Raw genomic sequence first — 27,963 nt, 5'->3', positions numbered from 1 at the left:
GGATATTAGAGAAAATATTCATTTATTTGTATATTAATTGCTGATGTGTATTGAATGGGCCTATAGTCACAGCCATTCAAAGCAGTTTCTGGAAGATCACTCCAATTTTTTGTACAGTTTTGAGTTATACAGAGATGAACAGAAAAGTGTTTGTTTCCATTACCATTGCCAGTCTGTGACATTTTCAACCTCGCTTTCAACCAGTTACATTCAAAAGACTATCTGAATTCTCTGCTGAAATACTGTCATGGAAAGTTATATAAAAGAGAGGTTTTATGTTGCTAATCAAAAACTCCTCTTTGAAATGGTCTTTTTTTTTCAGATATACTGAAAAGGGAAATTTTAAGAGCATATAAATCCCAACATTTCTCAGTGGAGCTCATTTGGTTTTGGTTGTTTTCTCAATTCAGTTTGAAGAGAGTTTTGCAAGAAAATGTTTCTTGTTAGTGGTCTTTAGCCCTTGATAGTTCAAACCCCTATAGGTAGCTGTTGCAAAATTGAAAGACCAAAAAAAACCAATAATAGTTTCTATTTGGCTGGACTATTGGCTTGCACATAAGATGTTTAAGATTTCTTATATATTGCCGTTTTATTTGATTATTTAATGCTGCAGGAAGTAACCTTTTCGCTAAGCTAGCCATGTTGCCATTCTGTCTGCGGCCAACTATAGCTTCCTGTATGTAATGGAAAAACAGAGAAATCCAGCTTAGGTACATTGTTGCTTGACACAAAATTGGAAAAGAGCGTTGGTGTAGCGTTTCGCTTTACTGCTTTTGAAATGGATGCTTCCCAGTGACTTCTGTTCAAAAGGAGAAGTATTTGGTGAACCACTCCTGTCTCTGGGGGTCCTGTGCATCGGGTCCGGACTCCAGCAGTCTCTGTTCGCACGGATTCCTAAAAGACAGTATGAAGCGTTCATTGGATTCCCGACAACTTAATCGTGACAATATCAGTGGTTAATATGCAAAACTTACACTGCCAGCCGAATTTGGAACAGATATAGGGGAAATATTTTCAGAGAAATCTGAATGTGCAGACAGTTTGGAATTGCAACAGAAGCTCCAGTACTTGTGCATTCACACTATTAACTGACCTGGGAGGCTGACTGTAGCTTTCAAGGGCTTGCTGTGGCTCCTCCGAGGGCGATCTGCTGTATCTCGCCCCCTGTCTGAGTTCCGGGATGAGGGTGGCACAGCCAGTGGGGGTACCAGTTCGGGACACATTTCGGCTGTACTCGAAACTAGGGGACTTCACAGTCTGGTGGCAGGGAGCCCCTGGCACAGAGTCTGGTATCAGGAAGCCTTTCTCGTATAAGGTGAGGTTTGGGACGCTGGTGACTCGAGGTGGCTTCTCCTCCATATTTTTCTTCTTCCCCAATAATGGAAAGTAACTTTGTATCATTATAGGAATAATCTACCCATTAACCACATAGCATTAAACAGAAAGCCAAGTCGCTTATATTTTGCTTTTCAAATGTAACTAATACTACTTTAAACTAGAACACTGCAGGTTAAACGTTAGAAATGTGAAAGTTATCCAGGCCATATTGAATATGTAATAGCTTAAAAGTAGAATACAGACGCTCCTCTACGTACGAAGGAGTTACGTTTCTAACGGCCGTTTGTAACTTGAAATGTTCGTAAGTCGTTATTCAACATCATTTTAAGGGTACTCGGTAAGTATGATATAAAGTCAATACATTCTTGTCTTAAAACACATTACTAATGATACATAAAACAAAAATGGATAATGGATGCACAGAATATTTCGCAATAAAAACGAAGTAAACTTTGATCTCAAGAGAGCACGTCTTACCGATACGCAAGTACAAAGAAGTAGGATGCTGGGAGTACGCACGGTACGCTGCTGCACGGTGCGAGTAGCAGCCAGAAGTCATATTAGGCAGAATTGGCGCAAAGAACAATATTTCATGTTGCGGACAGGAAATGGGAGCCCAATGAACACAATTTGGACTTGCAGTCCTCTTTGTTCGTATGTCTGAAAATTCGTAAGTTGAAAGTTCAAAAGTAGAGGAGCATCTGTATTAATTCTGACAGGTGAGGTCCAGGGAAATTATTTAAACGACCACCTGTTTTTTGAATGACAATACTGCAAACTGCAGAATTAAACAGGTTTGCATCTGTGCTTATGCATAAAGTTACCATAGTGTACATTTGAACAACTATGAATTTTGCTCATTCTTTACCAGAGTTGGGAATGAGCTGTTTCTAAGTATAGGTACTAAGTTTCTCATTACCCTCAATGTGGGGGTCAAGCTCCCCGGCTGAGGCCTGGTCTCATAGGCCTTGGCCGCGTTGTCACTGGGCACGTGGAGATGTTGCTGTAGCTGATGTCTCTCTTCCTGAGAACATAACCAGAATTTAGTGTTAAATCCCATCTTATCTTAACATAAGAGTACGTAGGAGACTAATTCCCCCTTACTCTCCACTGCTTTTTCCTAACAAGGTTTTTAAATATAAAACATACTTGGCGCTAACTTGATCTTGTTGACAGTTGTTGATTTTAGGTCTAGATTATAGATGGAAGAACAGTCATGGACTACAAAGCACTGGTTGTGAGTCGCTCTGGAACAGAGCGTCTGCTAAATGCTGTAAATGTAAACGTCCGCCTGCTTATCCGGGGCTGCGGCAGTGACCCGTAACTAACACTAAGGCAGATTACACTGCTGCTGTTTGAAACACCATGAACGATGCCTCGGTAAGCAGTGGTGCAGGAAGTACTGAAGCTTAGTACTTAAGTAAAAGTACAAATATCCTGCAAAATATGTACTCAAGTAAAAGTAGAAGTGCTACATCAACAATCTTACTTAAGTGAAAGTACTAAGTACTTACTTTTAAATTTACTTTAAAGTATTTTTTAAGTAAAAGTACTCACACAATGGTTTGTCTCAACATCTGGGGTGTGCCATTTTGTAAAAGAATAGTAGATATACTGACTTCATGCAAGATTTTGAGGAAATTGTGTTCATAAAATGTAACGACTAACGGCATAAATTGTAGAAATGTAGTGGAGTAGAAAGTACAGATAATTTCCGCAAAATGTAATGGAGTAAAATAAAAAGTATGCATTATTATTTTTATTTAAGTAAAGTACAGATACGTAAAAATGTACTTAAGTACAGTAACGAAGTACAAATACTTTGTTACATTCCACCACTGTTGGTAAGATTCATTTAAAGACTGTAGTTCTTTACCATTGACAGTAGGGGCCCTAGCCAGCTACCCTGTGTAGCTCAACACTAGGCAATATCTTTCTTGTACTTCGACAAACTTTCATAAAATGATTTACTACAATCTAATTATTTTGCCAGCCTCAGAGCCCCAAATTTGTTATTAGTGATTATTTGATAAGTACTGGGGTTTTCACATATTTGAATAGCCCACGACAAACATCAATAGAAATGGCTAAATGGTATGTGGGGAAATACTTACAAGGAGTCGTTTAATTACTTGTTCTCGTTCATTGAGTCTTTCATGTAGTTTTCCAATTACGTGCAGATCTTCAGTTCGGGATTCACGCCCTTTTGATTTCTCATCCTTTTCCCGTAATCTTTACGAAAACAAACAGGAATCCAAATATTTTGTAATTATAAAAATCCCCGCAATACAAAATGAAATGTAGTACACAAGGCTTCAGAAGAAAATGTTTCTACTTGTTTATGCAAAACTCAAAGATGGGAGAAGGCTGAAATATTTATAGCATGAGGTGTTGGCATGTCATGGAAAAGATAGTGATGTTTTAGTTAGTGGAATGTATATAAAAAATGTGGTGCATCCGTGCATCCAGCTAGCCGTTCTGCCTGTGTCATCTTCCTTGTATGAAACGCTCCCTGCCTTCTGGCTGCCTGGCGATTGGAGGGAGCGGTGGCACCGGCTTGTCATCTCCCCCCTGCTCCCCTTTTGTGTTTCAGATTTAACTGTATTTGACTCTCCCTGCCGGCCCCTGGAGGATGGGCTCCCCCTTTGAGTCTGGTCCCTCCCAAGGTTTCTTCCTTCTAGGGAGTTTTTCCTTGCCACTGTCGCCTATGGCTTACTCACTGGGGGCTTTGGGTGGGGATGCTGTAAAGAGCTTTGGGACAATGTAATGTTGTGATAATGCACTATACAAAAATAAATTTGTTGTTGTTGTTACTCTGTTTCCAAGGTGACGATTCTCGCTTGTAGCCGTGTTTGAGCACTGCTGAAGTCCGCCATGATGGACTGAATCGCTTTCCGGTGCTCTCTCTTCAGACAGTCCATCTCCTCATCACGGGACCTGAGAGACAGACCAAGGGTTAGTCTTGGATAAACTACTTCTGTGTGCCTTACTGTGAAGACCTACTACCAACTGACTGGCAGACCTGTCCCAAAATGAGCCATAGTTATGGAGAACTAGCTGCAACAACTAACATGAGGGTCTCGACGCTAGTGTTCTGAAGCTTGTTTGACGTGATGGGCATTCCGCTTCCTTCATTTAATGGGCTTCAGCCATCTTTAGTGTGTTTTGTTTGTTGGTTAATATATCTCATTAAATGAACTGCTTGAGACTGTGGGTGACATATACCAGGGTTTTTCGGTTTTTCTGTGCCCAGGTAAAGTTCCACATTGCTGCAGCATTACACATTATTTGGCAGATGCACTGATCCCAAATAAGCTTCTTTTTTTTGAGAAATAGGGTTAGACAGTCCCTGGGGTGGCTGGGGTTAAAGGCCTTGCCCAAGTGCCCAATGGTGAAATCAGTCTGCTGACCCTTGGATTTGAACTGACGACCTTCTGATTACAGACACGGCATTCTAGCCTGCTGAGCCACACATGGTGAACAAAAGAGCTGAAACAGGCAGTTTTCTTTGGCTGTCATAGCTGGGAACTGAGGGAGAGAGAGAAAAAAATGGATGGCTTTTACGTAACCAGCAAGGCTAATCGGCAGACCTCCTCTGGTGCTGATCCATGCCCTGAATCTGGCACAGCTCCTGTGTCAGGGAGGTCAGCTGCTCCTTCAGCTCGCCGTTCTCCCGCTTTAGGCCCAGGACCTCGCTGTGGCACTCGTCAAGCTGCCTCTCGAAGGCCTGCACCTGGTTCTGCTGCTTGAAGTCCTGAGGCGGGATGGAGGAGCCACACCTGAGTTCAGGTACACTCCTATACTCAGATACTCCTACTCTGATACCCAGAGCTCTGATACTCAAATACTGATACTCAGAGCAGGTTGGAGCAGCCACACCTGAGTTCAGGTACACTCCTAAACTCAGATACTCCTACTCTGATACCCAGAGCTCTGATACTCAAATACTGATACTCAGAGCAGGTTGGAGCAGCCACACCTAAGTTCAGGTACACTCCTATACTCAGATACTCCTACTCTGATACCCAGAGCTCTGATACTCAAATACTGATACTCAGAGCAGGTTGGAGCAGCCACACCTGTGTTCAGATACGCTCTGATACTCAGAGCCATACTGTGATACTCAGATACTCATACTCTAATGCTCAGAAACTCATATCCTGATACTCAAAGCTAGTTGGAGCAGCCACACCTGTGTTCATGTACGCTCTGATACTCAGTGTTGGTGCCACAGGGGTCTAGCCCCCCAAAATCACCCATAGATGCTATGATTGTCCTATTGTCTCCCATGCACCTGTCCTCTACCCTACAACTGTAGCATAAGAGGTGACACATAATAAAGCAGCCAATAGAAAGTATTCAAATAAAAGCAATAACCAATAAAAGTATACCTGAGTAGACCCAGCCCCGCTCACCTGCTGCAGTGCCACCAGCTCTGTGTGCGTGCGCAGCTCTGCCTGTAGGTCCTCCATCTGTTGCATATGCCTCTGCGTGACCTGCTTGCTCCAGTCTGCGTGCTGTTGCGTCAGCTCCGCTTTTTGTCTGTCTGCGGCAGCAGCGAACCACGGAGCATTAGCGCCGATGGCATCCAATGGAAGGCAAATCATGCAGCAAAGTCCACTGGGAAATGTAGTGCCCAGATCACATTAAATCTGGGTTGTAAAAATTAGAACCTTAACGACCACAGGGGGCTGTGTTTCCGTCAGCCTGGGCTTTTAATGACTTTATTTAATAGTAACACAATCTGTGTTTTAGTAATAAAACAGCTGCCAGGTATATTTAAAAATAGAAGACCTTGAGAATTGTAGGTGTGCACTGAATCCTACAAAAACCTGCCTAAATGGAAGTTGAAAGATGTTTGTGTTAAAACAGGATCTGTGCTTAAATAAAGAGAAAAAGGGTAGATAGACTGATGCAGGGGGGCTTGGCAGCCATTTGACCTCAGACCCCCAGAGGTTTTTATAGCTCCATATTTGGGAGTTTTTGGTTCCTCTCCTCCGATGTCATCCGTCTGTCTTTCTTTTATTTCTTTGTCCTCCCATTCCCCCGTTTTTGTTTTATTCTGTTATCATGATGTTGTAATGTACCACAACCCCATGTAAAGCACCTTGGGGTGACTCTGTTGTGAAAGGCGCTATATAAAAATTAATTTACTCAAACTTATTTATTTTTTTTACTCTTTAAGTTTGAAAAATATTCCTAATTGATAAAACATTAAGCGCCACTCATTACTAGACTCCAGACAGATGATGCATGAACCAGCCTGGTGACGATGACGCTGGTGATATTTCTGCCGCCTCGCCGAAACGCCGCGGACGACACTTTGCGCCTCGGTCACATTTCCGCGCCATCTGATGCCCCGAATGACGTGGCACGGGTCCAGTTACCGAGGAGCAGCTTCTGCTGCGTCTGCTGCCTCAGCCGCTCCGCCTGCGCCTCCGCCTGCGCCCGCTCCTCCAGGGCCCGCAGTGCCATCTGGTGGCTGTGCCTCTCCGCCCGGAGCGCCTCCTCGTGTCGCCGCCGGAAAGCTTCCTCTAGCTCCTGCGTCATAACGGGGAGACGCAGAGTCACCGTCTCCCCACACACACACACACACACACACACACACACACTCGCACGCATGCAGTCCCCGATGCTCCGCCCACACCAGCAATTACTGTCACCAGTGACCTTGGACCAGTTTGCACACCTCATAGACACCGCTGGTGGGGTGAGGGAGGTAATTTTAGCTGCACGATGGCTTGTGTGAAAAAAGAAGAACCGGGTGGATGAAAGCACTCACGGCCTTTGAAACCGATTAAGCAACAAGGCATCCATTGTAGCCGTCGCCACATAAATTCCAAACATCCGTTCCGATTCTAGCTCCGATCCTGGTCTGGGTCACTGAAGCCTCTTCTAGCAACGGGCACAAGGTTGTGGTGACACCAGGTTTGCCAACTCTCATGCATCTGGTGTGCCCACCCACGCTTCCAGACTCGCACGCAAGAAAACTTACGGCAAATCTATATTATTCAATTATAAACCTAGAATTAGCTACATCGATAGAGTTCGGGTAGTTTGAGAACCGTACATACTCTTTACAAGGTATTACAACTGTTACATACATGTAAATGCGTGTGCAGACTTGTCTCAGGTAGAAAGTCTCATGCCAGCCAGCTGACCATAGTTGGCAACGCTGGGTACACACTGGATGGGATGGCAGCCTATCGCAGGCCACAAACATGCGTGTACTCACAACCTACGAGCAACGCCGATGTAGGAAAGCGGTGTACCCCAAGAAATCCCACGTGACATAATGGTAAGTGCGTGTGAGCTTCATACGTGCAGAGCAGAAGTGGGATTTGAACCCACAACACTCATGATGTGACACCACAGCACAACACAGTGAGCTACCCTATCATCCATCACATAAAATACATCCCCCCCCCCCCAAATCGAAGAAGCCGTTAATGCACTGGATGCAAATATTGTATTGGGTGTGAGTGATCAGTGTTAATAAATGTATGACAGTACAACGTCTGATGGATAATTGGCACATTGGAACAAAATAATAAGTGAATATTATGGTAGATATCAGGGCACTTCAAATCTGGCTGTCGATTCCAAATCCAGGCCGTGTTTTCAGTTCTCCCAGGTAGTTAGTTTAATAATTACTGATTCTGATTGGTCAGAGGCTTCACACCTGGCTCACAGGTAAAGGAAGGCTGGAAAACCAGCAGGGCTCGGACCTCGAGGACCGTGAGTTGAACAGTCCTGGTGTATATAATGGTCACATATAATTTCACAGACGGGAGATACCTAAATATGGCAAAAGGTGACACAGAATGGGTGAAATCCTCATCAGTATTGCATGAGGCATTTTATTGCAGATGAAGCAATGCTTCAGACGGACGTGGTGGGAGTTTGAGACTCGTTCTACCTTCATGTCGGGCTGTTCTGCTAGCAGGCCTTTCTCCTGAAGCCCTGGCACCTTCAAGCTATAGTTCAGCTTCACGTTCTCTTGGCATCTCTGTTTCAGGATGTCCTGGTCGTTGCCAGGATGCAGATCTTCTTCGTCTCTGATCTCGGTACTCAGAGCATTCTTCGCCTCCTCTAACTTAAAAAAAAAAAAAACACAAATGAATAAAAACAACTCAATAGATACAGGAGCCCGCCGATGTTTTCTAAAGCCTCTCACAGCGAGATTATTTTGCCTGTTGCATTCTGGACAGGAAAAGTACTAAGGATGGTCTAATGTTCAGGGGTGATACTTTGAATGAACAGCAGAAGTGGATTATGGTTATGGGGGAAGTCAGAAACTGGGGCCTTCATCTGCCACCGCAAGGGGAGAGGGAAGCGACTGAATTAGCATTTGCGGTGGAGGCCGATCAATTGCTTTCATGCTCTCCCCTGCGGTAAGAAATCACCCTGTCCCATCCCAGGCACCTCCCCAGCCCAGGAGATCACCTGGTTTAGATTCAGGACCCACATTTTTCCTTGGTCATTAAGTCACGACCCAATTTTTTAAACTTTTGAACCAAATGTATTTCACAGAAAATAATGCAGTAATGGTAGAACGATGCCTTCATGCTCTGTTAAAAGTCTGAAATTTGAAAACATTTTCACAGTTTTCTTTAACCATACAGAAGGTCTGCTGCTACAGATTTTGCAGCCCCCATGAAAGCATAACATACTGGGCCCCTCATTCATCTTCCAAATTTATTAAGGCCCCCGTCACTTGGGGGCCCTTGGAATCATCCTAACACCCCCCCCCCCCCCCCCCCTCCCTTTACGGGGCCCCTGTCCTGTGGGGTTCCTGTGGAGTGGTGGTTAGGGATGTGTGCCAGCAATTGGAAGGTCACTGGTTTGAATCCCATGAATGCCAGGAGTGATCCTACTCTGTTGGGCCCTTGACCTGCAGCTGCTTCCTCCTGGGTATGATGTTAATCTACATCCAGCCCTATAAGCAGGTCCTCCAACTTACAGGGAACATTTGGCGGTTGGTGGCAAGATTGACTCACACTGTTCCATTCGGACTAGTGTGGTGCTGAGGTATCACCCACCGCATGGCTGCACTCAGGTCCCCATCCCTGAGGTGGTTCGTCGTGCAGTAATTCAGTGCCGTATTCAGCACCTGACCAAATAAAAATGGACCCAGTGGTCTATACACTAAACTGTGTTGGAGATGCTCTTACGGGAGTTTAAGATCTGCTCTTTAACTCTCATTTTTTATTTGTGTCTCCTTTTATGTATACGGCAAACACTTCAGTATTATTTGCTGTAAAATTAATCATTATTCTGCTGGAGCCACACTGGCGAGACGCTCTGTAAGTGGTTTTCTTAAACCGCAACTTACAGTATTTGACCTGAATAACCGAATATATTATGAGTTAAAGTGAAAGAGAGGGAGAGACGTTTGATTTGTTAGTAGGGGCTGCCAATAGGCGCGCAGCAAGCTCCAGACTGCGGGGGATGCGTGTGACGTGGTGCAGCCATAGCCTCAGGCCTGGTCGCTATCCTGCTTAAACGGAGTGATTCTGTTGCTGTAGTAGGAACCTGGGACTGCAGATCCTGCACTTTCTTCCACCAGCTCTCGTTTATCCGCTGCTCCTCCGCCTCCTTCTCCCTCTGGAGGTGGCTGAGGGTCAGGAGGTGCTGTTCTGTCAGCTCCTTCCTCAGGCTCTCACATGCTGCCCTGAGAACAGAGCAAAAGGTGGTGGCGAAAAATGTCCCGAGGGCAGCAGGAAAAATGATTGGTTGATAGAGATAACCAATCAAACTGTAGAGGAGGTGGGCCCAAGCAACTGCAGGAGGCGGGACCAACCAATCAGATTTCTTGGTCTGCCTCCTCTCTGGTTATTTGAACCCACCTCCTCCACAAGCTGATTGGTTATCTCAACCAATCATTTTTCCTTCTTCCCTCAGAACATTTTTCCATAAGTCAAACTCCCACGAGCCCATTTTTCCAGCAGCACTTTAGGTTTCCACAGAATTGCTTCTTCCTAAAGACTGCGGCGCCTGAGAATCAAAAGTACCACCAGGAGGAGACCAGAACTACAGATACCCTTCTGGACGGCTCCTTCATCGTCACCTTGCCGTTTATACAGATGTTATAATGTAACAATAATGTTATAATAATGCTATACCTCACTCCTCATTGTACTTCTCAATCAGGCCTATTTGGCTGATTTTCACTGATCTGCTTCACCCACCTTATTTTTTCTTCTTGGTTCCTCGCGGCCTGCTCTGAAATCCGCTCTTCCAGGGTCTCCATCTCCATCCGGAGCGCCGAGATCTCCGCCTGGTGCTTTTCAGTCTGCGACTCGAGGTCTTCCTAGCAGGAACGCTGAGATGTGATTAGGACTGGTCCCCGGCGTCTGTTTAATCACCAAGCCTCGACACATACATGCAATTCACTGGCAATGAGCTTGACGGTTAAGGGAAGTCGAAATGGGAATTCTGCACTTGCCAGGTGCCTTAGAATGACAAATGACACAAAAGTGGCGATTCCAAGATTTGTTAAGGTGGGGAGGCCATAATTCATATAGAGGGGCCAACTTATCATTAGCCAATGATATGCTTAGAATTGGTAAATGACAGGGGTGGGGGCATTCTGGGAGCCAATCAGCTTTAAGATGGGGATAGTGTTTCTGTGGCCCCGCCCCTAGTGATACGCTTCCAGATTATTAACATCCTGGTTGCATCACGCTGCTCCCACATTTTGACATGCTGACAGAAGCAAACATACAGGCCCTCTGAGATCCTGACTAGATGGATGGATGGTGCTCTCCCTGTTTCCCTTATTTAACCAACAGAACAGAGCCACCGAATGCACTGGGAGTAAGAACACCATGGCGAGATCTGTCCTGCTTTCTCCGCTGCAGTGCATGGTGGCCAGCTCCTTCGGGAGTGCAGAAGGAAGGAAAAAACCTGCAGTCTTGTGTCAGTGCACGGGGTTGGGGGTGGAGTGGGGGGGGGGGAGGGGCACGCCTAGGCCATTCTGCCCCCCCAAGGCTCGTTACTGGTGTATAAGCTGACATCAGCAGCCCTGATGCAGCAGTGGGGCTCCCCTCTGCATTGCAGCTGAGGAGTGTGCGTGTGTGTGTGTGTGCATGCGTGAGTGAGCGTGGCAGATACCTTCATCTGCGCCGCCGTCCGCTGCGCCTGCTCCAGTTCCTCACTAGGGGGCGCCAGCTCCGCCTGAGGCACAGTGCTTGCGGCCTGCTGGATCATAGCCTCCAGACGGGAAATCTAAAAGGGGACGCCGCGTTATATTCCCCTGCTTCACTGTCATGCCGCCTCCCCCAGTCAGACCCCCGATCATCTGTGGCCCCATCATCATGCAGTCAGTGCTGGTGCAGACACACCCCCCCCCGCAAAATCAGGAAGCCCATTCACTTCATTATACTTGCATTACAATTCCCCATGTGTCCCACAACCCCCCATCTCTCTCCCCATACAGTAGAAATCGCTTATGCTCCGCAAATTAATAATTTACTCCTGCAGCCATTTTTATTGCAGCTGTCTCTGAACTAATGCTTTCAGTAAGAGGGCTGTTGTCTCCCCGGGTTGGTGCGGTAACCGAAATCAAATATCACCCAACATCGTTGCCTTTCTTTTCTCTTCTTTTCTAATGTGCTTTCTCACTAAATATTCACATGCATCTCCTTCACCTCCAATGGAATTGGATCCTCTGTTAAGGAAAACCAATCAGAATGCACAGATGTCACCATGACGACAGGCCTTTCTTTGACGCGAATTCTGATGCATCCATAAAGCGATTTCTACATATCGATTCCCGCAGACTGGAAAAATGCCGCAGAAAGAAACGGGAAGCTGCAGAGCTCTGAGCTCTGGGTGCTAAGAGGTTTGGGCGCCCCCTATTGGTCACAAATAGTTATTACACTGAGGGGCAAAAGGTGTGTTTTTGAATGGGGCCCCAGAAATAGCAAACCGACGCTGGTGAACGAGGGTGCTGATTTGACGGCGTACCTCCCGGACGGACTCCTGTAGCCTGGCGCACAGGACCTCCTTCTCCCTCTCCAGCTCTCGCCGCTCCTCCTCGTGCCTCTTTCTGAACTCCTCCGTCTGCATCTGGAGCTCCTGCAACAGCAGCGACACGGCCATCTCAGCGGAGACAGGACCAACTGAGCGGGATGCAGTGATGCACCGGTTGTGCAGATATGAGATCCGACTAAAAGGGAATTCGGGACGTGCTCTGACTTTTCTCCCCGCGCCTGTCCGATAAGGTCCTGAGGTCACACAGGACTGTAATTTTAAGCTAACTATGGGTCACAGGACATGATTTCACTGCATGTTAAAAACAAAGGGACAAAGGGAAAATAGCTGGTAAATATTACAAATAATTTTTTAAATATTTAATATCTGTTGGAGATGCTATCATGTAAGTTTTATGGAATCCCATCAATGAATTTAACCAAGATTCATGATGCTTTATGCACTTTTGTCAGGACACATTCTTATCTATGGCATCCAGTCAGTACAAAACATTAAAGCCAACAATTAATTAGGAACCGCAGATGGGGGCATAGCTAAAAATTCTGGGCCCCCTAAAAAAATGCCATGTTGTTCCCCAGCCCCATATGACATAAAGTTTTAGATATTCAAGGGGCCCTGTAAAGTTCTGGGGCTCTTAAATCTGCCAAGGTATCCATGACCCTTTTGCGCCCCTCACTGCAAATTTATGGAATGAAAATGAAGTAAATAGAATTGGTTGAAACAGAAAATATGGATAAATAAAGGATAAATATATACATAATGAAAATAAAATAAAAGAAATGGCTGAAATAGGAAATATGTCAAAGTAAAGTGTACTGTGTAAGGTATCGTTCTGCCCAGTAAAGTACAGATGCTCAATTTACGACATTTCGACTTAAGCTATTTCGACTTTTTGTTGATGTGACTGCGATGCACATTCAGTAGTAGTCTGTTCCCTCACTAGTAATATCCCATACGATACTTTCTACTGATGGCAGCATTCGGCCAACCACGATTCGGCAAACAACTCATAAAGTGTTTAACAACGTATCGTACAGTGTGTTTATTTCTGTTTAAACAAATTAACTTGTATTGTATTTATTTACTTTTCAATTGCTGGTATTTAGATTGTTACTTATTCAGTGACAGCCATTATTAATTTACATATTTATTAATCATGTCATATTCATATTCAACTTATGATATTTTCCATTTACGACGGGTTCACCGAAACGTCACCCACCTGCACCCCTCTGCTAGCACCCTGCCATTCGCATCCTGCCACCCGGACCACACTGCCCATCCCCTGCCGTCCACACTGCCCACCCCCTGCCGTCCACACCGCGCCAGCCAGACCCCGCCGCCCAGACCCAGCTATCCCCACCCCGCCGCTCGCACCCCGCCGGCCGCTGACCTTCTGTGCCTTCTTCCTCTCTGCCTCGGCAGAGGCCTGCGCGGTCCTCAGCTCGCCGGCGTGCTTCCTCATCACCTCCTCCAGGCCCTTCCGCAGCTGATCCCTGAGCCGGGCGCGCTCCTCCTCCGTCTGCTGCCTGAGCCGCCGCAGCTCCTCGGCGTGAGCCCTCTGCAGCTCCTGCCTCTGGGTGACCAGGGCCTCCGCGTGCTGTGGGCGGGAGGGACGCCATTACAGCCCCATGCAACCACATACAAACAGCCACATACAAACATGGTTTGTGAAAACTCATTTATTTTCATGAGAGAAGCTACTTGGTTGACTATGCTCCCATCAACATGTGCTGCCTATTTTTCTCAGAGTAGCCTGAGGACACTCATTAATATTCATGAGAGAAGGAACCTGATTGAACTCTGTCTGACCGACCAGGTAGCACTTCTCTCATGAATATTAATGAGATTTCCCAAACCACCCAGTAAAACGAAGATTCGCCCCCGATGCGAAAATCCGCCCGTGCGACCCCCTCTCCCCTGTACCTGCTTGACTTGCCGCACATGGTCGCTCGTCTTCCCGCTGCTCTGCACCTCCAGCTCCTTCACGCGGCTCTGCAGCCGGGTGACCTGCCCCCGCAGTTCCTCGGCCTCGGCGGACGTCTTGCTCTGTGACGACCACTGGCTCAGCAGCTCCTCTGCGCAGAAACACCACTACGATCAAGTCGACTTCACCACTTTCCAGTAATAGGGTTTCCCATAAAAAAATATCTATCACGGGTGCCAAAGTCGCCTTTCTTTTTCAAGGAAGAAACAGCCTTATAGTCCCAGGGCAGTTTTGCGGTTTCTGGGGACCCACTCAAAAAGTCACTTAGTGTAGTGACTGTTTCTGGCCAAGAGGGGGCCCCAAACCTCAAGGGCCCCAAGCAAATGTGTGGTTTGAATGGTGGTAAACACCACTGGTGTACAGACCTGCTCTGCAGACAATCATATAGGTCACATACGAGTCCCTGAAATCCAAAACACAACAACATGCTAAAACACACACACACACACACACACACACAAAGGACAAACCAAATACATAATATACTAAAATTGTTTTCTCAGTTGTTTTTTGTGTTTTATACATCAGGGCCAATTGACTTTGCCACAACAGAAGTGTTCTGGGTTGGGGGGGGGGGGGGGGGGGGGGTGTACATTGGTGCCTCTAGTTTACTGTAGCTTGTCTGTTGTGAGCGACAGGTAAGCCTAACTCTTATAAAGAGTGAAACAACTTAAATCTCTAAATTTAGCTAGTTGGTTGGCCTATACTGTGAGTTTCAAAGCGAGTATGATGTTATCTGTGAGTTGTGATACGTGGAAGGCTTGACTGGAGCTAGCTAGCATGTTTAAGTTAAATGAGGCGGAAATGTTCAGCCAGGTCCAGAGAGTAAAAATCCAGACCACGATTTTGTTTCAACCAACCAGTTGAGCATGAAGAATCACAGTCATACAGATTACTCAACTGGTTGGTTGAAACAAAATCGTGGTCTGGATTTTTACTCTCTTGACCTGAAACTTCCACCTCTGGAAAAGTTTCATGCTGGTTGGTTTTGTGGGATGTTGATCTGTGGTTGAACCAGGAAAAACTGATATGGACTGTAAATGGGAACAAAAGTTGTGGATATGTAGGTGGCATTGACTTCATTTGACTATGATCTGCAGCAGCAATAAATGAATAAATATCACTAGCTGAAAAACAAGAAATCCCTTAGTTAGCCTGATATATACTGTCCCCATGGCCTTCCATTACGAAAATGTCAGCCAGTCCTGAAATAAAAAGCACAGCATGAAAAAAAAAAACATAAAAACATTATGAAAATGCAAACCAACAACAAAAAAACACACACGGCAAAGAGAAAAGGCAAAATCATTTTGGAAAACTGACAAGAGAGAAAACATTTTCTTACTGTTTTGTGTTTTCTTCATTTTTGGCATTTTCTGCTTTTTTTTTGCATTTTTTTATGTACTTTTTGTACTTCAGGCCACCACAAGATGTAATTAAATTATTATTTTTTAACTAAGGCATTGACTGAAGACTTAAAGAAGTTTAAATGCAGCACCTTGGAATACTTGCACGCACAGACAGTCACTGCTATAGTTTATAGTTGCAGGACAAATCCTCTATCTTAGAGACAAGTGTTCATTTTATAAGTGCACTCCGTTTGATTAAATTCATAAATATGCGCTGCACCATTTTACTGCAGTAATAAATGTCTCTCTGTCCTGTATCTGACATTTCATTATTGAAATAGAGAGAAGGAAATAAAACTTTTAAACTTAAGACATATGGATACATATATATATATATGTCAATTTTGTATTGTTTTCAAGACATGCATGTTCCTTTTTGTCATTTCGCGGTCTGCATTCATCTGTCATCAACTGGACAAAACATGATTATGTCCCAACCGTCCAATGAGAAGAGGCGAGTGTAAAGCGATCATGAATAATTAATATATGAAATGGTTTAGTCACAGTAGATAAATATGACAAAAGCCCCCCACCTGATTTGCTCTGCAACTCGTTCTCCTGCAGGAGCAGCCTCTCCTTGGCCACGGCCAGCTCCTCCTCCACCTTCCTGGCTCCGCCTTCTGCCTCAGCCACCCTGTGCCGCGCCTCCTCCAGCTGGCCCTCCAACTCCTAACATCGGGACGTCACACCACGTTATGGCCGCTTAACAATGTTGTTCGTTTTATCAGTCATCAAACAGCTTCCATTAGCTACTTCGTATCCTTTACTTTTTAAAAAAAAAAAAAAAAAAAAAAAATGCATTTTCCTTAAGCAAACAGAATACTTACTCTTACTTTTTCAAAGCAAGTATTAACTTTTTTTGCAAAGCAAGGTATACTTATTGATTAAAATCGTCAACTAATGGCCATTGATTGTAGAAACAAAAATACTCAGAGGTACACACTCCTATCGTCGGTTTATGTTTGATTTCACCAGTTCCCATCTGCCGTCTGTCCTACATGCTGATATGCAATTAACAGTCAGACAACTCATCATGCAGACCCACCCCTGCAAACTGGTATTCCGGGAGCCTTTTTTAACGCCAAAGAAGCAACAACATTTGTTAATGGTAATCCTAGCTGTCAGCGGGCGGCACGGCACACGCGCACGCACCATCCGCTCGGCAATTTCGCAGCTGTGGCTGCTAATGACCCATCCTGACGCAACCCTGTCATTCGCATGGAGCGGAAAGAAGCCAGCGGTCGATCTGCCGTCATCCGCCGCTGATTCCGTTTAAAAGCCGCTATCATCGCGGTAACCGGTAAAAAAGGAGCATGACCCAGGGAAGAACAGACGAACTACATGAACCGATGAGAAAACTATAACTGGCTCTGATCTCAGGTGCATGCAGTGGTAAGCCCTACAACCGCGCCCCCCATCCCATTGTATTCTGTCTACACGATCTGAAATGACTCACTGAACAGACACTGTTATTTGAAGAAGGGGTGCAAATAGAATACAAAGTAACTCTGTCATAAATACATGACACAATGTTACTGCTACTTTCTACTGTTGTTCATTATTTACTGTTACTGTCTATTCATGTGTAAATGTCCTTTTACAGTCTAAGTCTGAGTATTCAGCTCCTATAAACCTGCAGTTGCTTTTGGGATTTAAAGTCAGTCTGTCTGTCTCTCTGTCTGTCTACCCCATCCTTCCTAAGGTCAACAGAGCACCTACAACATGAAAACCAAATAGAAATATGCTGTCAGTCTAAGCAGACCACCAGATTAAGAAATTATTCAGATGGTTCACAGACATTGACCGCCGTGGAAGCTTCTGCTCAGCCTTCAGCCGTGAGAAGAAAGTCAATGTGGTTCAAGTGAAATGCGCTAAACGGTGTTCAGTCCATCTGTCACCTTTAATGGCTGTGTGTGCATTTAGAGTCACGGTTATGAGTCGGAAGGCTGCGCAGCTCTGACACACATTCACACGCTGGCGGCGATCTCGAGCCGCATGTTCATCTGAATCACATATCCTCATATTACGGGTGAGAAGCTAGAGCCTGGAAATCAGGCATGTGAACTAGCGGAGAACATGTACACCCTACACCCAAACGCCGATTCAGGTTCAGATTAAATCCCATTGCCCTAATGGTGGCCATGTTTAATTTAATGTATTTTACAGGCATCCATCAACTAACATTCAGGTTCCGTTCCGGAACTGAGTCAGATCGTAACTCGATCATTACAGGGGAGAGATCAAATGTAGTGTATAACATAAGATACAATATCACACACATTTAGCTAAACCACTGTAGTGGTTATTTGGTGTGTTTCAGTTCTTGCCGAATGCCGCACACATATATTTGCTAACGTCCACTACGTCTGCGTCGGACGTCTCAATAAATATTATTAAGGTTCTTGTGGAACCTCGGACATAAATACGATTGGATGTTACTGAAGAGGAGGAAAGTCTATGGGTGACTGTGTACAGCTGCAAACAACTTTAAAATAGTATTTTATGCATTGTATCTGGACCAGCTGCCTCAAAACGTTTCTGCTCACGGCTGTCCTCAGGCTCTGCAGGTACAACACGAGCGGCTGTCATGCCACAAAGCAGAAATGAATATCTGTTTCCCACAAGGCAGATTTCACACGATGAGTAAACTACATCACATATCTGTCATATCAATCTCTTTCACTAGATGTGAAATCCAAGACTTTGATCTTTATTGTCATATCAGTTCAAGCTTTTTCTGACTTGATGAAAGGGGAATGTATTAAGCCATATATATGTGAGGAACGGCGATAAGATCTGCTGTTTCTATTTGCTCTAAAAGATCAAAGAGTTCTCTCTCACCAACTAAATATGAATCATATTCATTTTCTGCTCTGACTTTTTCATGGGTTTTCTGCCCATTTTCTACCAATAACAGGCTCCCATTTAACTTCCTTTCTCATCTTTTGCAGACATTCTGTGGTCAGTTGTGCCACTTAAGATACAAGGAGCCAGTATAAGGCTCAGCGGTTAGCTGTGCCTGTGAGCAGAAGGTTGTCAGTTCAATCCCCATGTTTGGTAGAATAGTCACATGTCTGTTGGGCCCTTGAGCAAGACCCCTCATAACCCCCAAGTGGATATGAGGTCAGTAGCCTGGCTCTCTCTTGTACTTTTATCTGGCTGGTATGAGGTCAGTACCTTGGCTCTCTCTTGTACTTTTATCAGGCTGGTATGAGGTCAGTACCTTGGCTCTCTCCTGTACTTTTACCAGGCAGATATGAGATTGGTACCCTGGTTTGCTCCTGCAGTTTTACTGGGTGGATATGAGATCAGTACCATGGCTCTCTCCTGCAGTTTTACCAGACGGCTATGAGGTCAGTACCTTGGCTCTCTCCTGCAGTTTTACTGGGCAGATATGAGGTCGATACCATGGCTCTCTCCTGCAGTTTTACCAGGCGGGTATGAGATCAGTACCTTGGCTCTCTCCTGCAGTTTCAGGCAATGCCTCCTGCTCTCGCTGAGTCTCTGCTGCTTAGCCTCCAGCTCCTCCTCAGCTTTCTTCAGCTTCTGCTGCAGCGAGGCCTGTAGGGTGCTCCTCTGCTCCAGCTCCCTCTGCTGCCACTGGCTCAGCTTCTCAGCCAGGGACTGCTGCAGGGTCTTCCTCAGGGTCTCCTGCTCCTCTTGCTGCGCCTCCTTCAGCTCATTCACCGTCCTCCGGCAGCGCTCCTCCAGGTCGCGCCTCTCCTCCCGCAGGGCCTCCAGCTCCTCACGCAGAGCATGTGTACTTGTCTGGCACGCCTCTTCCAGGCGGCCCCGCTCGTCCAGGATGCTCCGCCGCAGCTCCTGGCACTCCTCCTGTAGGCCCCGGCACTCCTGCCTGGCCAGCTCCAGCTCAGAGAAGGCATGCTCCTTCTCCTCCTCCAGCTGCTCCTTCAGGGAGGTCACTTCCTGCAGTCTGCTCTCCAGTTCCTCCCTGACGTCCAAGGCCTCCCTCGAGGCGGCAGCGAGGCACTCGGTGTGATGCGCCTCCGCCCTCATGCCCTCCTCCTCCACCTGCCGACGGTAGCTGTCAAAATCGGCCAGGATTTCCTCTTTGAGCCGACTTTCCACTTCCAGCGAGTCCTCCAAGACCTGCAGGCGGCGCTGCAGCTCGATCTCCCCTTCCAGGCGGCCTTTGCTCGGCACCAGCTTCCCCTGCGCCTCCTCGGCGATCCTGCGCACCTCCTCCTGGTGCGACTCGCGTATCGACTGCAGGGCGGCCTCGTGCTCCTCCTGCTTCGTGTTCAGGGAGTAGATGACCTGAAAATGACACACATTCACGGTGTCACCTTCCGAACCACACTATTCACAGACAAGGAGACGTCCAAAGCATGCGACCAAGGAGATAGGCAGGGTTTGCTTCCAATTCCGATAAGTACGATTAATAAAACTACTATGTACCAGGCTAAATGCCATCTCTTCTGGCTTTAGGTGTCACATTCAACAGAACACTGGGGGTGCTGTATGGCTCACTGGGTTAGGGCACTGTGCCTATGATCAGAAGGTCACCGGCTCTAGTACAAGTGATTTTGTGATTTTGCCGTGGGGCCCTTGAGCAAGGCCCTTGGCCCCCAGTAGCTGCAGAGACTATCTGAACTTGCTTTTGGCTGTACGTCACTCTGAATACAAGCATCCGCCAAATAAATAAATTGTAAACACTACCATGGACTACGCCTGACCTGCAGGAACTTATCAGTGAGCAAGATATAAAACAGGACACTAAGTAATTAAAGCTATTAATTTACCTTAATTAAAAATTAATAACAAGGTTGGTAAAGAGGAAAACAAAAAAAAAACAATTATGTGAAATTTATAAAACAACCCAGTGGTTCTCAGAAACTTGTCCTATCGACATTTTTATCGCTACCAGTTTCATTCAAATATAAAAAAAAACCTGGGACGCATCCATGGGATGCAGTGAAATGCATCCTGGGAAAATGAGACCGAAGCACTGGGGGAAACCGCAGAAAGGATGCACATGTCAGCGGGTCACATCCCTAGCAGCATGCTGAGTGACATCATATAGTGTTACAGCCCCGGTGCCCTGCCGTCTGTGGCGACCCGCCAGAGGAACAGTGTCTGGACATCCCGCCTGTGTTCGCGACTCCGTTCCTCCTCAATTAAGTCATTTTATTTACATCGCACTCATGTATTGTGGCTGCAACTGTATTCTTTACATACAGATATATAAGTGTAAACGGAGGTAAGGAGTTACGTTAAAGGACCGGCAGATTTTCGGTACGACCGTCCGAGTTCTCTCTGTAAAAAACGCGCCCAAGACGTCATCTATTTACAATGGCAAGCCTCAATAGAAATTTCATAGGCCAAAAAAAAAATACAGTTTCACAAGCGATTAAAAGCTTATCTCAGAAACATTTCATGGAATATATTTGTGTAAAAGGGTATCCCAATTACATTATTGTGCGTTTACCTCTCTTTGACTTTACTTGAATCCGTTTTTATTGATTATTTCAGCTTTATACACATATGCATTTTTCAGTTCTGGGCAAATAAAAACCAAAGGAATATTGATCAAAAAACTATTAAATTACCCAGAGCTTGCACTAATCCATGCCATAATCAGTTTTTATACAGAACTGAAGGTTAAAATGAAATACAGTCCACCAGGACCGCGCTTGCCAATTCATTTTGAAACATTTCGCTGGACGGCATTTCTGATTCCCACGCCGGGTGCGATGCTGCCCTAAAATCCCGCATCAGACCCGTGCAGCGTTCATGTAATTTAATATAGAACTCCGCTGCTGCCTCTTGTCAAGCCTAAACATTCTAATGCTTTTATTTGTGTTCCGCGGGATAGTCGCCAAATCAACCCGCCGGCTGCTTGTCTTCCGGAAGCAGTAAGAGAAGCAACGGGGCAAAGGAGTGTGGATGACAACCGTGTGGAAATCTCTGTTTAGTGGAGTACTTATTAAAAAGTATCCATTCTCATGTCCATATATATTTATGACTAGCAAATGAGCATGGATTAATTGACATCCATTTAATATGCGCAGCCTTGGATACTGTCTCCACTTGATACGTTATGCCTGTCCATCACTGACAGCCATTTTTTTAACATCAATTATATAAAGGATAGTTTCAATTTATGTATATATCTGAGCATACTAGGCAGAATCCAATGTTAATGGTTAGATTAATGGATCAAAAATGCACAGCATAATTTATAATTTAATGCATTCAATTTAAAAGTGTAAAACCGACGCCCTTCAGTATATTATGAAATCAAAAGATTTCCCATCCTCTTTTAACACTGAGCAAGTAAACTATCTGATATCAAAGGTTAAGGGCATACTTAAGACTTAAGACCATTTCTTTCTGGAATTCTAGCACTGGTTACTGTCGATGATTTCAGTGTTGAATCAGCCCTGGGAAACAGCTGGAGAGATTATTAGAGCTATATTTTAATGAGTTAAAGTTCACCTACAGTCGTTCTTTGGAAGTGTTTATTTTCCACGGAACTGGTCCTCACCAAATCGCTGTTCCTGGTTCTCCAGTTGACAAGTGAGCCTGCAGTTCACTGCTTGCTTTTGACCGTGGGAGAAAAAAACAACTTACGGACAGCTCACGATTTCAATTTATTCTAGAATTTTCCGCCTGTAGTTTCACATATCGCTCCCATTCCATCAGGCTTTTCTGCCACAAATGCTGGAATAAACTTGTCATGCTGACACTTTTAGTTGCAGTTGCCTTTCTGCAAACTTTACATACTTTTGTTCAGCGTCTCTTTCAAATGCAAACCAATTCCATATGCCTGAAGTGACACTGCCATCTTTTTTTTAAATACAAGCTCGAGTTATAGTGCTACTGCTAGTCTCTGTGGTGTTTTCTGTGCACAGTTCAGGTGTACAGATAGACAGACAGATGATACATAGACAAACAGATAGACATATAGATAGATAGATAGATAGATAGATAGATAGATAGATAGATATATGTAAATGTAAAGGGAATAATGTGCAGTACCAGTCAAAGGTCTGGAAACACTTGTTTTTAATGCATTTATGTCTCTATTTTAGCTATGTTATTCACCTCATAGTAAAAGCCTCAAGACAGTGAAGTAACACATATCGCCTTCTGCTTTAATGACAGCATTGCAGACTCTTGGCATTCTTTCAACCAGCTCCCAGATGTAGCCCCCTGGAATGCTTCTCCAACAGTCCTGAAGGAGTTTCCACAATTTCTGGGAACAAGTTGGCTACCTTGCTCTTACTCTTCAATCCAGCTCATCCCAAACCAGCTGTATGGGGTTTAGGTCGGGGGATTGCGGGGGCCAGGTCAGCTGTCACAGCACTCCCCCTCTTTGCTTGTTCACAAGACAATACTTACTACATAACCTCGAGGCGTGCTTAGGGCTGTTATCTTGTGGGGAAACAAATGGTTTTCTGTAGGTATTTGCAGATCCTTGACTGGCGCTGTACGAAAAAAATATGCTTTGAGAACCTGGCAACCCTCAATCAATTTTAAGTGCAGTCTAGAGTAGCAAAGGGTGATATCATTCATTCCTTGAGCATCTGTACCAGTGGAAAAACCTTTTTATAATGGGCCCCAGTGCAAGATGTTTTTGGGGGACCGGTTCTCATTTCTCGACACATTTCCATGTATGCAAACAAAGCCTTAAATGTTACAGAAGAATCTTTATGAAATATCCTGAAGGTATACAATATGAACGTTTCTGAACGTTTATAGCCTTGTCATAATATGAAGGGAAGTTAAAAATCGGACACTCTGAGCGAGACAGATCTGCCAGCCAGGTAAAGGTTCTATGAATCATTTGGTTTCCGGCAGTAATTTAGCCTCCTGGTCCTGCCTACAAAGGGGTCCTCAATCCTCTGTGGGACCCTCTGTTTCTGCGTGTCCCTTTGTGGCCGCGCCAGCCCCTCTGCCTGAGGTTCTGCAAGTGGGCAGTAAGTCTATGTGCCTGTGATCGGAAGGGTGCTGCTTCAATCCCCAGCCTCAGCAGAACAGTCACATTTCTCTGGGCCCTTCAGCAAGGCCTTTAACCTCCCCCCCTAAGCTATGGAGAGCAAGGTGGGGCAAAAAGAAGAATTCTAATGTACTTGTGCAAACGGCCACGCAGCATCTATCAAGTGATCTGTATGCAAACCTTCTCCCGTACATGGCTATGGTTCTGAAAGCTCCAGTCTTGATTAGAGGCTGTGCTGAGTGTCGTGGCTGACTTTGTTGCTGCAGAAACATTAGGACTCTGAGGTAGCCCTTTCTCCAGAGTATTTCCCCAAAACATGCACCTTGCTCCTCTGACAAAGATGTCTTGCGCCATATATTGACAAGTCATATGTCAGTTTATCTCAGTCTCTAATTTCTGCTTCATTTCCCTTGTGGCACCAACTGCAAATTAGGTGTATTGTGAATCAATAACACTCCCCAAGCTGGGGTATCTCTCTTATTAACATCACAGCCAGAAAAGCGTGAAATCTTTATTACAGTAATACGAGTGTGGGGTTTACGGGCCTCCGAACATCACGACGAGTCAGGAACGCGTCACACGGTCCCCGACTGACTTGACCTTCAGCGAGCGTGCTGGGGTTTACTTTGAAGGAGCACGTCCAGGGAAAAATGAGGCAGCGTTACTGGGTACAACTTACGCAATGCTCTAATGGAGAAGGAAGACAATGACAAAGCAGAATGGGATTCCACATCTTACGGGTGCTGGCGGGGAGCACCTAATACCGCGCCAGAAGCAAGGTGCACGTTTGCAGATTAACTTTTATTCGAGAATGGATTGGATCTCCAGCCCCTTGGCGATTTCGCAGGGAAGCTTCCGATTGGATCTCCAGCCCCTTGGCGATTTCGCAGGGAAGCTTCCGATTGGATCTCCAGCCCCTTGGCGATTTCGCAGGGAAGCTTCCGTGATTCCGTTCATCAAACGAGGACGCAAAGGAAACCGTCGCTTTCCCTGCTCTTGAGCTACGTTCCCCAGACTCAAATAGGAAGCGGCCGTCCCTCCGTGACCCCCCCATGAGACACAGCTGCTCTCACGCTGAGGTCTCGAAATAGATTGGCAGTTTATGGTGCAGTGAGGGATGGTGGGATGGCTTTTTTGGGGGGGGGGGGGGGGTAGGGTTGGATGTGCCCTGGTATTAGTGGTGTAACGCTCCATGCAGGATGCCACCGTTGAGTGTTTAAAAAGAAACTTCTCTTGTTGGGGGGGGGGGGGGGGGGGGGTCGCAGCAGCTGCCAGAAGCTCTCTTTCTCTCCGCACGTAATCACAATCTTCCTTTTTGCGCTCAGCTAAAATTTCCCATCGTTTTCAGTAATTAATAGTAAATCTGAGTTCAATCCCATCCCATTAACTGTATCAGACAGCTACAGGTAGCACACAGCTTAAGGAACTGCACACAGGAAGCGAAGCAGAGACGCACAGAATGTCTTATCCTCACTTTACCTGCAGAGGCAGCTTGGACGCGGCACGTTCGTGTTGAAATTCAAGTTTTTCTTATGGAGCTACTCAAGCTACAGCTAACGGGTCTATATTAATAAATCTGTAATAAAATACAGCTGATCTGCCCCTCTCAGATAAATATAAATACAGATCCTGACTCATAGAAATTTCTATTTTTATTGGAAGCTTATCTTTCACGTGCATTGATTGCACATGAAGCAGAAAAATCATGCTACCTGTTACACGGGTTCGATTCTGCAGAACTTCGAGCACTGGTGTAGGATGCATGACACTGTGCACAAAGACCTGGGAAACTCGCGCTACCTGTGTTTGAATTTGCCCCCCAATAAGTACTTTTATTCAGCAAATATCTTGGCAGCAGTGTCGCATACGGTGCACTGTCTAAGAGGCAGTAAAATCAGAATTAATCTCACAGAAACACACTGTACACCATACCCTGTCAGTAAAAGATGCGAGATTGGGGTCGACTTTTTCCCTTCTCATTGGAAAGCCAAAGTATGCACTCTGCTGTAAGAATGAACACTATAAACTGATGACAGTATTCTTCCAAAGAGTCTGCTGAAGCCACACAGTAAAATATAATTTGCACATTTCAGTATACTACCTAACACGGCGTTAAGTGCCTATTGTGTCAGTCACTTCACTGACAGTGCGCATGCTATTAATTGCTACCATGGAGATAACTGCCTGAGGACAGGAAGTTCCACGTGGACCACTGTCTACGAAATAATGGTGGAACCAAAGCTGAGCAAACCATAACACCAAGGCTGATTCAGAGCAGAATTTATGCATGCAGTATTTTACAACATGAGCCAGGAGGGACACGATACACTGGGGTCTTCAAAGCTACTCGAATTAGGGCATATCTCCCTGGTTACAGTACTGTCAAAAAAGCTGGGCTTTGCTCTGGCAAAATCCATCTGTAAACTGTAAAGGAAATGCAGGCATTTACAGAAAAACACTGCAAAACATTACTGCATATATAGTCAACTATTCATGACACTGGCAGTAAGGGATCGTGTTACCTACGTTTTAAAACACAATCCGACTCTCCTTATAAATCACAAGTAGTGACAAATTATTTATATGATGTGTGAGTTTTACAAACTGCTTTCTGATTTCATTTGGCATCGTTGTACCAAAGTTTAAATTAGAAATTTCTGTCCCATTTTAATTGATTGATCTGACCTCAAGTATCTGTAATGATTTGTTCCTGAGTGGTTTTGTATCTGTATGGCCAAGTCAACTACCAAATGATGTTTGACATTTTTAATGCTTTACTTAATCCTGTCAACATTTACACCAGTTTTGACGACTGAGAATGATACTTGAACACTTATCTTGTACTTTGTGTATAGTATTAATCCACAGAGAACAACAGTTTATAAAAGTCATACATTCTTCCCGGTAGCTATGGGAGGATCGATATGGTCACAGAGTGACAATAAAATGAAAATCCAACTTATTAAAACTGTTGAATACTACAGGACTGTCAAATACGGTAATACAACACTACAATTCTGCCAAAACTGCAATGCCAGGATAAATGCTGAGGAAAACATCACAGCCTAAACAAGACTAAAAACTAGTCTGACAAATAATAAGTCACCATTGCTGAGATAAAGTAAACAAACCTTCCTATAAACTATTGCCGCAGCTATTTTCAAATTTGGGTTAAGGTTAACGTACCCCCAGAACATTCAGTTCCTTCACATTAATCATCAACACTTGCATTTTGATACACGTCCTATGCTAAAGGATCGGTACTCCGGTTTTAATGGGATTCAGTAAAAATATTTCCCATTGTCTGAGATTCCACCTCTGCCGAGAGGTTTTTACGTGACACAGATGATATTTACACCCGTCGTGATGCATTAATTTCTATGGAGCATCCAAGAACTTTCAAGTGTTGCATTTTCCACTATTCGCGATTATGTCACGATAACAAAAAGGCATGTGCTGTACATGCTTGTGAATTATGAGATTCTGGATAGCTACAACTGATCAGATGATTCAGCAACTGTTAGAGGCTCTGATACCTTAAACAGAAATAGCCTAATAAAGGAGACGCAGAATTGTTTGTCGTTTCGACGTGCAATTATAATAAATCTGGTCATTGAAATCACAAAACACCCTCTTCCTTCCTCACCCACCCACCCACAATCACATGCACGCACACTCACGTGTGTCCGTTCGCATTAACGCTACCGAAACGGAGGGTTTACCCTTACCTTGGTAAGCTGTGCTATTTTCTTACACATTTTAGTGTGCATCTGATAATCATACAGCTCCTGCTCTATGTTAGGGAAGTCTGCTGCAGTCCCGTTGCAGGCTCCAGAGGACTGCGTTGCCTTCCCGGAGCTCGAAGCCATGGCAGTCGGCGAGTTTCTTCCAGCTGAATGCAAATAAAAATAAAAATTTCCAGCACACTCAAAGATTTCCGCCTAGATTTTCCCCTGTTATAAAGGTGACCCCCATTCTTCGGCGAAAAAAACACACACAATCTGCACTGCAGCGAATGAGCTTAAATGGTATATAATGCCAGTCTATGTTTCACCACAATCGCCAAGTTTTATTTCAGCTGCCAGACGCCTTCTGCGGTCGGATGCAACACATTCCGCCGGGGAAACAGGAGCAGCACACGGCTGTCAACATTGCTCTTGGAAGCAGTATGTTTCATAGACAGGGGCTTTCGTTCCCACCACCTGTCTTTCAGCAAGGGCGGAGAAAACGGGATTATGCTGTTGCACACTACCAATGACAACTAGCAT

The 27,963-nt window shown here is 45.1% G+C and overlaps 1 protein-coding gene across 2 annotated transcripts; it reads right to left on the bottom strand.

Annotated features, from left to right (window-relative positions):
* Nucleotides 1-5: 5 nt before the first annotated feature.
* On the bottom strand, nt 6-27,939 carry fam184b (family with sequence similarity 184 member B). 2 transcript variants are annotated; one of them, XM_023799154.2, is made up of 18 exons: nt 27,424-27,939; nt 19,186-20,010; nt 16,266-16,401; nt 14,263-14,414; nt 13,730-13,936; nt 12,310-12,420; nt 11,455-11,568; nt 10,530-10,651; nt 9,874-10,012; nt 8,258-8,434; nt 6,726-6,879; nt 5,754-5,884; nt 4,929-5,092; nt 4,153-4,275; nt 3,453-3,570; nt 2,258-2,362; nt 1,094-1,368; nt 6-894 (listed from the first exon to the last, which is right to left on the bottom strand). In XM_023799154.2, exons 1-18 carry the CDS (start codon nt 27,562-27,564, stop codon nt 804-806), a joined length of 3,285 nt encoding a protein of 1,094 aa, XP_023654922.2. In that variant the 5' UTR covers nt 27,565-27,939; the 3' UTR covers nt 6-803. The 2 variants fall into 2 exon arrangements, with proteins under 2 accessions (XP_023654922.2, XP_023654923.2); XM_023799155.2 differs by having other exon boundaries at nt 1,094-1,365.
* Nucleotides 27,940-27,963: the final 24 nt, after the last annotated feature.

Source organism: Paramormyrops kingsleyae, chromosome 25, assembly GCF_048594095.1.
Source record: "Paramormyrops kingsleyae isolate MSU_618 chromosome 25, PKINGS_0.4, whole genome shotgun sequence".
NCBI lineage: Eukaryota > Metazoa > Chordata > Actinopteri > Osteoglossiformes > Mormyridae > Paramormyrops > Paramormyrops kingsleyae.
Note: the sequence above shows the minus strand (reverse complement) of the source record. Positions and strands in the feature narration are given on the sequence as shown.

Coding starts and splice junctions, on each gene's coding strand:
- fam184b (XM_023799154.2), bottom strand. CDS start 27,564: ATGGCTTCGAGCTCCGGGAAGGCAACGCAGTCCTCTGGAGCCTGCAAC. Junction 13,937..14,262: donor ATGTGCGGCAAGTCAAGCAG/GTACAGGGGAGA, acceptor TCCCGCCCACAG/CACGCGGAGGCCCTGGTCAC. Junction 5,885..6,725: donor GCAGCAGAAGCTGCTCCTCG/GTAACTGGACCC, acceptor CTGCTGCCGCAG/ACAGACAAAAAGCGGAGCTG.